The sequence below is a fragment of the Eulemur rufifrons genome, chromosome 15, assembly GCF_041146395.1.
Source record: "Eulemur rufifrons isolate Redbay chromosome 15, OSU_ERuf_1, whole genome shotgun sequence".
NCBI classification, from domain to species: domain Eukaryota; kingdom Metazoa; phylum Chordata; class Mammalia; order Primates; family Lemuridae; genus Eulemur; species Eulemur rufifrons.
This window is the reverse complement of record NC_090997.1, coordinates 31,144,872-31,159,493: the sequence shown is the minus strand read 5'-3', so window position 1 is coordinate 31,159,493 and position 14,622 is coordinate 31,144,872. Positions and strand designations below refer to the sequence as shown.

Below are 14,622 nucleotides of genomic sequence, written 5' to 3'. Positions count from 1 at the left end.
AATAAATTATCCCTTGGTAAATATATTTTATGTATTGGAAAAAAATTAATACAATTTGGGTATTATAAACTTGTCAAACTATTGTATTATTTATTAAATATTCATTCATTCATTCATTTATATTTATTGAGCACAAACTATAAGCATGGTCATTTATAATAAATAATTATAAAAAGAAGATAGGGAAAAAAGAAATTGAAAAAATTGGAAGAAGAAACATCTTGATACAATATTCAATTCTATAATAACATACTTGCATAAGAAATGTTTGATATGTATGCATACTTAAATAACCTGAAATGGCTTTTATAATTAGAGAGATCAATTTTCAAGTCAGTTAGCCTCCTGCTTAATATTTCTGTAATTTTGACTATTTGTTCTTTACAGAAGTCTTTCTTTATTACTGTCCTCATTAATTCTCCGTGAACTAAAATTATTCAAACAAACATAGCTTCTGGAATTTTTTTCAATCATACTTTGTAACAGAGAAAAAATTTCAATCTATATTTACCTAAACTAAAATAGTATTTTATATTAGAAATATTTTTTAAAAACTGAAGTCATTAATTTGTTAATAGCCCTTTTATGTTTTAGACAGTAGCCAGAATTATGCTTTTATAACATATCTATTGCTCTGGCAGTGGCCTTTGAACCAAAAAAACAATGACCCAGTTTTGCCCATGAAACATATGTAACTGCTAAGAATATTTTTAAGATTAGAGGTTTTAAAATCATAATTTCTTTGTTAATATATAGATTAAAATGGATAACTTCTAAATTCATAATATGGCAATATTGTCATTTCTTCTAAACCTGTTATCTCTTACAAAGAGTTTTATGAATGAAACTGGGTGTTACCTATAAAATAATTAAATGAGAAAAAATTATTGACTATGAATTTAATCAGTCATTAGGACTATAGTCATTTTGATGCTCTCACCTCTTTTTCTGACCACCATGTCGTGTGAATGGTGGAATCACAGACACTTGATTGATAGTCAGGGACCTTTGAAAAGAACCTAACCTGCTCAGTTTGGCTTCCTTATTTCACTCATCATAAGAAAGCTGAATAAATGCTAGCTACATGCTAGATACTCTAATGCATGTTTTATATACATTATATTTCATATACTCTATGAGGCAAGAGTTATTTTCCCCATTTTACAGATGCAGAGATTGAGTTGTGAAAAAATAAAGTAACATGCCCAAAGACAAACCCACAGTTATACATTGCAGAACTAGATATTGAGCATGGTTTTGTTTGACTTCAAAGTGTTATCCAAACCACTGAAACCCCAACTTTTTTTTGTTTAAATTATATAAGTTTATACCACTAATAGCAGAGATGCGTTTCTATACCCAGTACTCAGTATGATCGATTTATCATTACATGATTATATTCTGGATAGAGATAACTGAAGAAGCTATTACTCCAATTCTCACCACATGTGGGACACTACCAAGAGTAATTGTGTGAATACTTAATGTCCAAATAGTACAGAAAGCTCATTTTCTGGAGGTAGGAGGAGAGGGACAAAAACCCACCTAATGAGTCCAATGAACCCGTTGGGTTCATTGATGGTGATGGGCACATTTATAGCCCTGACTCAAGCCATGTATCAAAAACATTTATACTCCCTTAATATTTTGAAATTTTAAGAAAGGTAAAAAAATACAAAAGAAAGCTAAGTTTCTGTACTAAGTTCAAGTCTTTCTATTTAAGATGTTATGAAAACTCATCTGCATTGAAAAAAGTCTATATATGAGAGACATGATCCCTTCTAGGGAAGGAACCTCCAAGATGTTTTTATTACATTATTGCAGTTCTAATGTTTGATACAAATGATATCAAATTTGTATATTGAAAGTCATTTTATCTAATCTTTTACTATGGAAAAAATACCTGGACTATCTTATAAATCATTACATAGATTATAAAAACACAAAGGACTTAAAATTCTCACCAGTAGGTGATCAAATACCATGACTATTAAGTAATACCATAAATTATGAAAGAAAAAGAGAACAATTATAGGGATAAGTTTTGAATGAACATACAGTTTAACAGAACAGAAAATGCTATAAATATTTTATAAGAAAAACACAAAAGGAAAATCAAAGGCATTAATATTTCATTCAGGTTTCTACAAATTCATAGGATGATGTGATAATGTAACCTTAAAAAGCTGCTATCAATCTTCATATCAAATGTTATTAAGTCATCAGATATGATATTATAATAACAGTAAAATTAAGGGAGATGCTTTTCTAAATTTTATAAGTGGTTAAAATGTGCAAGTGAAAATTATAAATAACTCTAGCCAGTTATAAATGTCAAAAAATGAAAATATTAACATATGACAAATATAGTGTTTGATAAATGATTATTTCAAGTGAAGATTTTTTCTGATTATACAATTAATTAAAAGGCATCATTTTTGCCCTATTTAGGTTTGCTTGTCCCGATTCTGTTCTGTTATATACCAACATTGTGTTCAGTCTACCTCCTGTCCTTTGTGATCCAAACTAGGAGGACTTTGAGCCTTTACCTAAAGACAACTATTTTAAGTCTAGCCTTAACATTTAATCTCATGTGACAAGAAAGGCAATATGCACAATTAAACTCAGATTTTTTAACTGGTCTGCTGTGTTATTTTTAGGTTTTTGGTGATATTATTTAAAAACAGCGCATTGGAAGCTTGAATGGCAGAATCTACCAGATGCACTCACTAGTACATCAAGAGCAAAATTCAAGGCACAGTCAAATGCAGTCAGTGATGATCTGGAATTGGAGTATGGGATTCACTGGTAAAAACCTTCAAAATCCACCAATTGCAGCTTACCCGGCTCTGTGTTTGAGCTTTTTATCTAGGATCCCATCTCTGGAAACAAGTTTATTAAATACCAAAATGCCAATCACCATGTTGACCTGTCAAACAGAAACAAAGTTGACCTTTCAATGATATCGAAGGGAATCAGGTCCCTGTTTCTCCTGAAAAACCATCTTTAGTCAATTTATAACCACCACAGAATTTTATATACTCACAATAGTAGTGATATGCAGCACTTCTCAAACATTGTATAAGTGCATAAAGGCATACCCAGTAATTTAACAGCGGTGTGCTACTTCAAAGTTTTTTGTTTGTTTGAGAGAGAGAGAGAGTCTCACTCTGTTGCCCTGGGTAGAGTGCAATGGCGACATCATAGCTCACTGCAACCACAAACTCCTGGGCTCAAGCAATCCTCCTGCCTCAGCCTCCTGAGTATAATGGGGACTACAGGCGTGTGTCACAATGCCATAATAATTTTTCTATTTTTACTAGAGACAGGGTCTCACTTTTGCTTAGGCTAATCTCATAGCTCACTGCAACCTCAAACTCCTGAGCTCAAGCAATCCTCTGGCCTCAGCCTCCCACAGTGCTAGGATTACAGGCGTGAGCAAAGTTTTAAAGCATATTAAGAACATCTAGTTTCCATGCTTTGCAGTTTACATTGGGGGAAATGAGCCTTCCGTTGCCTAACTTTTAAATGGCACCATACTATGCCAATCCAGCATTCTTTACTCTGAGTCAACACTGAATAAAATCAATTGGTTAAATGTGTTTTCTCTATGTCTTAGAGCCAAGATATTTTGAATCTCAGAGTGTGAGGCTAGGGTGAGCCCTGGCATCCAAAGGTATTGATAATTTGTCATTGTGCCCAGCAGGGAGGACAGAGGCCTAATTCCTAAGGCAGTATGGTTATTCTTTTTTGTGGGATGGGGAGCATCCCCATCTGATGCATCATGTTTTTCTAGGCAACAAGGAAAGCCTATTCAACTCACCAGAATCCTTGAAGCAATGGACTCTAGCACCAATGCTTAAAATACGGTCTAGTGAACACTTAACATTTTCTAAGGCTCTGACTCTCACACATAGTTTTCTTTCTCAAATAAAATTATAAAAAGCTACAGAGATAGATGTCTATTTGTCACAGTTTATTATGATGAGCACCTGTGGTTCTCTAATCTACCAACGTTTGCTGATAAAGGAATCCAGTCCAATGGGGAAACCAAGATAATAATGGAAAAATATTTTCTTTTCTTTTTTTAATGCCTTTCTTGCCCCTTATCTTCTATGATTCCTGGGCAACAGAATCTTGGTGCAACCCCAATCCCTGCTGATGCAAACTGTGACCATAAAGCTGAAATATATTTAATTGCTGATGTAAGGAAGATCCAAAGCACACCTATTAAGTAGGGACTTAGGAGGTGTCACTCTTCGTAGTTTCCTGACAAGATACCATTTAATCAAGAGAATACTTATTCATCTTTGTACTTCTCATTATTTGAATTAAAAGAACAAATGTATTCCATGGATTGTATTAATCTACACCTTAATCATGAGGGAACTTATCACCACTCCAAAGACCATACTTTGGTGTTTCAATTATACACACACTCTTTGTTTCTTCATTTTAAGGTTATATGTGTATTAACCTAGTAGCTTAGGGAAATGATTCAATTGATCAAATAAAAATTCAATGCAACAGACAAAAATGTGTCTAATTGTTTTGATTTCCCTACGCTCTAAGCCTCATGCCTTGATTTTATTTTTCTTGTGAGTCATGGACAGTTTCTGCCCCCTGTTACAGCTTAGAGGAAGAGAGCAAAATTTAAAGGAAGAAAAAGTTATATACCCAAGTTATTAAGAAAGATTTTATTAGCTTCCAATTTTTTGAATGAATTGTTTGAGAAATCAAAGGATAATTTTCCAATTAGAAATCTAATTGCACAGTGACATGAATCTTTATATTTAATTCAGACCTTCTCTTTCATTCCTTATTTTCTCCAAAGATTTATTGGGCAAGAAAGAATTGTAATCAATAAATTCAGAGAGAGAAAGAGAGAGAAAGGCAAATTAGTAGGAAAATTTTCATGTTACCATAACTTAAAATTTTAACCAATTATTTTGTGATTCCAAAAAGAAAAATTTTAAATTCCTATGTATAACATATGCCAGCGATTCTTAACCAGAGTGATTTTTCCCCCAAGGTAACATTGGAAAAGGTCTGGAGACGTTTTTGGTTGTTATAACTGGAGGGTGCAACTGGTATGTAGTAGGCAGAGGGAAGGGATGCTGCTGAACACCCTTAAATACACAGGACAGTCTCTACAGCAAGAAAATATCCAGTCCAAAATGTCTGGATCACTGAGGTTGAGAGACCCTGTTAGATAGTTTCTTTAGATATTTGGTAGTGGCAGCCTTGAAGAGATCTCCCTATTAATAACTTTGTGGATCATACAAAATAGTATAAAAGGCAAAATGATAATAAATGATGAGATTCTATACATTAAAGGGAAGAATTTATTAATATTTACTCAAACTTTTTCACAAATCTGAAATTACTGTAAGAGAAATAGCACACTCCTAAGATTCTTCAGTATTCAAAATAAGAATATTTTAGAGTAATAAAAGACTGAACAGCAATTGACATTCAAATCAGAGTAATAGTTCATTGAACTTTAAAATTTCCACACAAGAAATGCATTAGCGAAATTGCCACTCTAATTGAACCAAAGTAGTCTTCTTTTGCTAAGAAAACAAAATAAGTTGATGGCGGTGTTTACCAGGACAACAGCAGCTGCAGGTCCAACAAAAGCATAGAGTAGTCCTCCTTCAAGAGAAAGCCAGCAGCTGAAAAAAACATTAGATAAAAACTAAGAAAAATTAGTGGTAAGTATTAGAACTGCTAAAGCATGATACAAATATCTTAGATTATACATTTGGCCTTGGAATTTTGGCACATTTCAAAGGCATTTAATTAAAGAAATACATCTGAAGATGTAGAAAAAGCTAGAATTAGAGCATTTCATGAGTGAGAATTACTATACACCTCCCACTGAAAAGAAACTTTTATTATAAGGCCTTAAGTTTAGGCAGTTATAATATTTTTAGACAAATTACTATTGTAGTGAGATTTCTATATTTACTTTTATTACAAAGGTGGCTATTACTTACATTTTATGAAATGCTGCTTTATATCCATTATGGAATTTTTCAAATGTACTTTAAAGCAAGAACAATGTGTTTTTAGAATCTTAGACGTGCCATTTACCTGCTCTTCCCTGAGGCCATTGAAATACTGGGAGAAACTGGTTTAAAAGCCATCATTGTAGGGAAAGGATAATCTAGGTTTGCATGCTTTTTTAACTTCTAATTTTACTTTTTCCTCATACTACTAAGAAAAATCACTGAAGATATGCTTTGAATAAAAATAAGTACAGCTGTGTTTGTTTCAATGACTAAATTCACCAAGAGCTGTAGGTTTGCATTGATAGAGACATGATAACCCATTTGGGGAGAAACGTTCATTCTCTCATGGCAGAGGGAAATGAGGGGAATGGTGCTCAACCTTGGAGGCTTTGCAGGGTGGTGCATCTGCACATGGATAATCCAAGAAAGTCAAGAGGAGGGAAGCCTGAGTCACTGCTGAAGCAAGGAGCCATGCCCACTTTTTCACACACTTGTATTTTAACATTTGACCCTTTCACTATTTCTTCTCAGTCTACAGAATCAGTGTGCTGCCTTTGAAAGTAAAACTTATAGCAGTGACTTTTCTGTATCTGTTCTAACAATAAACCGTTCTATAGTCATTGTGACGGTGCTTATATGCCTTATGTGTATGTCAAAATTCACAGAACTGTACACTTAATAGGATGAATGCTACTCTATGTAAATATCTTAATTAAAAATTTGTATCTAGTAACTATATGTGTACACAAATGAGTATTATCAATATATGCATACACATATATGTGTATATTCTAAGTCTACATTTAGTTATTGCTCCTTGCCATAACAACAGATAAAATTTTACTTCTTCCCTTTGAAGTGGACAATTTCATATCTACTATTTTTTATAAAATACCTGGAGAAAAAAGACTTTAGTCTGGCAGAACACGTTAGCTTATTATCTTTGAGAATGTAACTAAATTTCTACCATAGTTTTGTGTAAGCTAATCTTCCAGCTGAGATTTAGTATATCATTTAAGATATACTAACAGAGATTTAATATATCTTTTTTTTTTTTTTTTTTTTTTTTTGAGACAGAGTCTCACTCTGTTGCCCAGGCTAGAGTGAGTGCCGTGGCGTCAGCCTAGCTCACAGCAACCTCAAACTCCTGAACTCAAGCGATCCTCCTGTCTCAGCCTCCCGAGTAGCTGGGATTACAGGCATGCGCCACCATGCCCGGCTAATTTTTTCTATATATATTTTTAGCTGTCCATATAATTTCTTTCTATTTTTAGTAGAGATGGGGTCTCGCTCTTGCTCAGGCTGGTCTCGAACTCCTGAGCTCAAACGATCCGCCCACCTCGGCCTCCCAGAGTGCTAGGATTACAGCCGTGAGCCACCGCGCCCGGCCTAATATATCTTTTAAGTTGTTTTTTCCCTAGGGGTTTACAGTGTTATAAAGAAAATGCGTAGTTATAAAATAAATACATTATTCATTGCATTATATTTGGCTTTAGTTACAAACTCTTTGAAACATAACATCTATAATTCCACTTCTTTCTATACTCCCAGTACAGTGCCTTTCAAATACTAGATTCATCCCAAAATAGTTATACTACTGTAAAACTAATAAGTTAAGGTAATAGTGCTGTAGTAAGTAGTGCTCTGCAATATATGCTACTAGAATTTTTTAAAATAATATAGATTGCATTAAAAAAACCCCAAATGTTCTGATGACACAAGCTTTTTAAATTCTTCAGAAATTTCTTTAGGATGGGCAGGTGAAGTGATATCTCTTGGTATGTTTGCAATTTGGATGAAATCATCAGAAAGCCTAATTAGCAGTGATTTCTCCCTCAAACCTGAAGACAATTAAACAGAACATCATACTTTAAAACTTATGCCTTTTTAGATATGCATCTCTTTTGCCATTTCTTGATTGCCTCCTCAACTTGAGAGCAGATGAAGCAAAACATGAAAAAGCATTGTTTTAAATTTGAAATATCACATTTAAACTTTATTAATTTTCTCATAGAATTTATCAGCCCTACAGCTATAAAATGGGCTGGTATTTCTCCCTTCTAATTTTTTCCATAGCCCATGCATTTTCCAATGTGGAATCTATTGAGTCTTCTGATCTATGTTTAGTATGTATTACCCTAACATAGCAACAAAACTTGAACTAACATGACAAATTTAGTTAATAACAATATACATTATTATCAATGAAATTAGAAGCTCAGAGCAGAATCACGTTCTAAAAGGTAAATATGTCAAGATTTATCCAGTTCTAAAAAAAGTACTTGAGATTGAATGGGCACTGTACATACCGAAATATTTAAAAATCCAAGTACACTGATCTTACTAAGAAATGGGGAATTGAAATAAGTATTCTGAACAGCAGCACAGCATTTATTTCTTAACCTTTGTATGTTTAAGCTACCTTACATCATTCCTCACTAATGCAATTTCTACCATTGATGACTCAATGACAAAATGCAAGCCATCAACAGTGCCAATCAAGACTAATGAAGACTATTTGATGATTTGCTTAATTATGAACACGATTCCTCACTGTGGATGGACTTACTAGTGATCTGTGCCGTATCCTTTCGTCCTGGTGAAGCCTACAGATGTGGCCACTACTAGTGCTGGTAAACCTGTAAGGAAAGCAATATCACACTTCATATTCAGCTATAACAACTGTATGTATTGGTCCAAGAAAAGCCAGGACAAACTCCAGATGCTTAAATCAGAGCAACTACCTTTGGATGAATCACTTAACAAAGTATGTTTCCATTGCAAAATTTCTTTCAAGTACAAAAATAAGACAGTGACACCTGAGTTTTTAACTTACTGTACTTCTCTGATGTTGCTAGGTTACCACCACATTTGACATGGGTTTAAAGGGAAGTAATAACAGAGATTTAGTATATCTTTTAAGATATTTTTTCCTTAGGGGTTCACACCATTATAAAGGAAATTTATAGTTATAAAATCAGGAAGGCAAAAACTGGATGTTCTGGTGTGATGGAATATTACAGAAATGGAACATTCAGTTGGCCACATATTAATCCACATCAAGTTGTACTTATAATACTTATAATAAGATGAAAAAAAATATTATCAGTTAACCGTTTCTTTATAATTTACGTATAATAACAAGAACGTAGAAACAGGGAATTCAATTACTGGCATCCCTGCACCAATTCTGACCTAACATTTTTTTTTGTTTATTTTTATGTGAATCACACTTACCTTTTTCAAGTTCAGTGGAACCTCCCTACATTTTGGTAAACAAACCTCTGTCTAATCTATGCTGTTTAAGGTTTTTTTTTTAAGTTTTGGTCATGCTTCTTTTCAGGAACACCATGTTTGCCTTTTCAGATCGAAAAAACCGTCACCTAATCATCTGGCACTCTCTCTGCCCATCTTCTTTCTTCCTATCACTTCCCATCCTTCCTGCTGTTCTCTTCTGGGTCTGCTGCAGTGACATCACATTCCCTCATGAGGCTTAGTGACAAGAACTATGGAGCATATCTCAGAGGGACACACCACATTTTTGGAATAAATGTGGGTGACCATATATAGCATAAATTATATTAATATATATAAAATTATATATAACTACATATAATATGTGTAATATACATTCTCCTGCTCTTCTTCCTCTTCCTCCTCTTCTTCATCTTCCTCCTTCATATATGCCCTTTGTTGACTTTTTTGATTGACTGGACCAATTTCATTAGAAAAAAATATTCTCTTCTGGTCATAACTGAAAAATTAGTCTTCTTTCCATACAATTCAGATTATTTTTTTTCTAAATTCATTATGTTGCACTTGCCCATAATGAAACTCATTTGCCACGATTCTGCCCACCCACAGACTTTCTGATAGTCTAGCACCATCAGCTTAGTTTTTTGATACCCACAGTAGTTTATTATTAGTTGTCAACTTGGAGACTAGCTGCAGACTCTCTCCTCAAGATCTTTAGTAACAATTTTAAATAAGGTAGTTACTAATCCTGCAAATCACCACTCTGTATTCTTCATCAAAAATGTGTTCCTTTACCTGCATTCTCTATTTCTTGGACCTACAGTACAAGTCATGATTCATGCCAAAAGTGTCCCTTGATTCAATACTAGCTCCACTTTAGAAAGTCTTTGTCATGGAATCTAGACACAAATTTTATGAAAGTCCAAGCAAAACACTTTCGTCAGCTTCTTCTTAACTACTTTCCCATTTGCTTGTGAATAAAGTTTTAACACATTAGTTATACACGATAGACCCTTGCTGAAACCTGATGGGTAATCTTTAAATGTTCTTGATCCTATTTTTGCAGCATGAATTATTCTGGTATTGTAATGAGTCCACTTAATTGTAGTTTCTCGGGTTCTCTCTAGCATCCTATTCTCCAATCTTCTGATACAATAAGTATTTGTTTCATATTTGGTCTAAAATGTTCTAGGTTTTTAGTAGGGGTCCTTTAAAATGCAAAGGTAAACATGAAAAAAAATTGGGATTTTTCTAAAACTAGTTTCTTAAATTAACTAGGCTATCATTAGAATTGGCCCTATGGTATAGATTTTTGAGATGTCCATGTCATAAGGTAATTTGAGAGAAACTTTTCCTAATAAATACAAATAAAGATTTAATTAATTCTCAGTCTGGTAGCAATTCTGTTTCTACTTTTGAGAACCCCATTGACTAACCGCGATGACTAGTCATACTCTACATAGGTTTTTCCCTATGATATTCATTCCTTAATTTTTTTTGAGAATTATTGCAATGGAATCCTCAAAGTTTTCTTACAGGGAGTACATGCCTAGTGAACCATCATGCTTTGGGCTCTGAACATTTTAAAACATTTACATTTTCAGAAAATATGAACAGAAAGCACTTTGCTTTTCTGCCTGTACATATCTCAGGTCTCATCTCATACTATGTAGGTTCAATACCTACTCTTTTTTAAAGTTCCAAATGACCAATAAGTGTTCAAAAATGACCACCCTCATGTATTTCTACTTTCATATATCAAATCAGACACCTGGGGATAATCATTCTCTGCTGCTTCACAAAATAAGTGTTCCAAGTCATTTTAACAAGCGCATTAAAGGGTATATTAATATGCTTACCCCATCCAAGGCACAAAAAGCGTTTCCTTATAAGCCGTGTCCTAATTTTTCCAGTTACAGCCATATATGATTGCCACGCCTCAGTCAAAACCCAACAGAATGAAGCCAGGAAGAAAAAGTGCAAAAAGGCAGTGGTGGTTGTACAGATGCTCTGTGGAAACAAACAAAAACAGACTCACACTGAACCTGTTTGGGGTGGGTGGTGAGGAAATCATGCGTCCTTCAGAGGATTGTTAATCTTTCACTCCTTGCTTTTATTTCAAATATCTACCTCTTCTCTAATTTACAGAAATTAGAAGCCCTAAACTCTTTATGCTGTATACAATATCTATGGTACAAAAAATATATATCCTAATTCCATTTGTGCATTCAGTATTTTTTTTTTTAATGAGGAGAACCCTGAATATAAATTTGAACTCAAGGGAGATTAAAATTACTGCTTTGCTTGAATTTTTTTCCTTGGAATATAATTATGAGAATTGTGGGTTTTTTTTGTTTTTGTTTTTTTTTTGTTTTAAGTTATAGACATCTTGCATAATTATTTTGGCTACATTCTTTATTCTTCCTTTTTAACTGATAATTTTTCTTTGTTGTTTCATCTGTGTTGATGTTAAGATTGTATTGCAAGTACAACAGCCTTTCAAATGGAAAAAATTACTTTGCTTTTGTTTGTGTGTGATATTTAAGGTATAACAGCAAAGTACAAAATGAGGTCTGGCTAATAGCCTAGTATAAAAATAACATATGCATTTTAAAGTACTTAATACATTGCTTCTCTGTTATTACACTGCAATGTGCTTCCTAATCAAATCATTTTGAAAAGCTAATCGAGTCACGGGCAGGGCAGAGCTATGATTTTATAGATATTTTTCTTCATGGAACTTAATCATTTTGAATGTGCTGACCATTAGTTGTAACACATCTGCAAAATATCAGCAACTTCATTTTGTTAAAGGTTGCTACTTTTTTCATAATGGATACAATTTTTTTGTGTAAATCTTGCTGAAATGCAAGTCTTTATAAACCAGAACTGGTAGCAAAACTAATTTCTTCCTTCATCATTCTCAGTTTTGCTGTTTTCAAAAGTTGAAAATGTCAAAACAAAGATAGTAGAATAAATAAAAAATAAACTCAATATGAAGAAATAAAAATACAACTCCCATCTTCCCACTTCTACCCCAATCCATTGCTCATGCAGAATGTCTTAGAATTTTTATTTTTTGGCCCAAGTTATTCATATTATATGGTTATTTGTTGAATTTGCCAGGCATTAATTTAGCTTTCCAGTTCTTCTAATTCTTTAAAAAGGAACTTTAGTGTGTTTATCTCACCAAGTTGTTTCAATGATGAGAGAGAATGTATAGAAGCTGAGTAGGATACTGTGCTTGGTATATAGCAAGTGCCTAACCAATTATGACTATTATCCTCATTAGTATAAGCAGCGCTAAAAAAAGGTATTACCATTTCTCAGCATGTGATTCCTTATTTCATGTACTACTTAAATCTACTTAGTACTTAAGTTTATGCTTACAAAGATGATAAAATCATGGGTTTCTTGAATGCTCTTCCACATACCTATGTTCCCATTTCAGGTATAATGTAGCAGCTCTAACCAACTGTGATTCCTCTTATACTTGCGGCATCGAGACTTGCTTTTTTCCCAAGTTAAGGTTTAAATATCTGCAGGCTTACTACTTTGTTCATTCTTGGTCTGTAGTCTCCGATCTCTACTTGAATTTCAAAGATAACTCTTCTATTTAATATCCAAAGACTAGTTACCACTTCCTATTCACATTTCATTTCTTTCCACCAGTTTGCCTCATGTCAGTTTTATGTGGTAGCAAAACTATTCCTTATTTTGAAACTATCAATAAAGAGTTATATCAAACACTGTAAAAATGTTGAAATGTTAGTCTCTAAGTGCTGGATGCATTGAAATGCTGTAAGAAATAATGAAGTGCACAATGTCTAAATACAGAATTTAAAAAATTTGTTCTCTCTATATTGTGTTTGTTAGTTTGGGACACCCTGCTATTCACTTCACAAACTGAAGAACATGTAATTTGGGGCTACTGACATTTATTTCAATAACTCGTGTCCCTCTGGACAATAATATGGCCACAGCCTGTGGGATAAAATGTATTGTAACTGAAGAAGTAAGGACTATTTCTACTGGCAGTAGCATTCAACCATGGCTAGACCAATATTCATATATGTCTTGAAAGTGCTCCAAGTATGAAGGTAAGCTGTCTCAAACCAAAGGATGTGTACATGTGAACTAAAGACATCTAAAGTCACAAAACTAACCTTATATGAAGAGTATAGGAAAATCTATGATTTTGAGAAATAGAGAAAGTGAGTCACATTTTGCTTCATCATCATGTGACAAATCAGCATAAAATCAAACACTTAACCCAATGAAACACGTTGATTGTTCCACTAATATGTTTGCTAAATTGTAACAATGCACATAGTCCTTTTAAATATATCACTTTTATAAATAGCAATTTTTAAATAAACTTTAAGATTTTCCATAAATGGCACATCAACTTCCACACGATTGGCCTTGCTAATGTTCTGGGCTCAGGAGTCTGATTTCGTCTTCTGCATAACCTAAATCCCAATGAGCAAATCCCCGAAGATTAACTATCCTTTATATCCCCTCAGTACCAGGGCTTTTTTCACTGAAAAGCCTCAAACACTGATCCTCCTTTTCTATAAACGGGTTTATATCTTGGCACCTTTTCAATTACTGATACCAGTGGATCCACCATTGTGACTTCTGGTCTACAGTTTTTCCTCGTGCAGCCTCCACGCGTACACTCTTGCCTCCCATGATAGCTGAGTGCTCACAGCTCACCACTACAAACATGAGACTTACTAGCACCTCAAGTTCATCACCCAGTTCTGATCCACCTGCTTTGCCAAAACCCAGTATGGTCTCATCAGTGTTACAGCTGATGAGTATTATTGACAAATATTGCAAAACTTAAAATGAATTTAATTTGGCAAACAGAGCGCTGTTTATAACTGTCGCCCTCACACACACCCTGCACTCCAAATCCTTAGAGACAGCAGACTAGATTTCTCAAGATAACTGGGAAAAAAAAAGTATAAACTACTAAAGACTGTGAGAAATTCCATAAAAATGAAGGCATATGAGAACAGATTAAAGATGGATACCATATCCCAAAGCTAGATGTCAGGAGCGGGAATTAAGACATGGAAAGTAAAGAATTATGATACATGGATGACGCAGAAGTTCTGACATATGTTTAAAATTACTTCCCAAATGAAGAAGTAGAGAACACTGGAGGAAAGACAGCATTTAAAGAAAGAACATGGGGAAATAACTTAGAACTTTAAAAATTCTCCTGGCTGTGGGATAAAAATGAAACACACGCACACAGAGATATATTGTGATGAAATACGTGAACATTGAGAACAAAGAGAAAAATCTTAAAAGCTGTCAGAGTGAAAAGACAGATTACTTA

General features: G+C 33.9%; 1 protein-coding gene across 1 annotated transcript in view; it reads right to left on the bottom strand.

Moving 5' to 3' along the window:
- The window catches only part of ADGRB3 (adhesion G protein-coupled receptor B3), a 683,715-nt gene that overhangs the window by 52,718 nt on the left and 616,375 nt on the right, over positions 1–14,622 (bottom strand). The window contains exons 21-24 of the mRNA XM_069487813.1: positions 11,129–11,279; positions 8,584–8,653; positions 5,609–5,675; positions 2,844–2,929 (exon numbers count right to left, since the gene is read on the bottom strand). Of these exons, the coding sequence (XP_069343914.1) occupies positions 2,844–2,929; positions 5,609–5,675; positions 8,584–8,653; positions 11,129–11,279 (374 nt within the window). The remainder of the gene's footprint in view (positions 1–2,843; positions 2,930–5,608; positions 5,676–8,583; positions 8,654–11,128; positions 11,280–14,622) is intronic.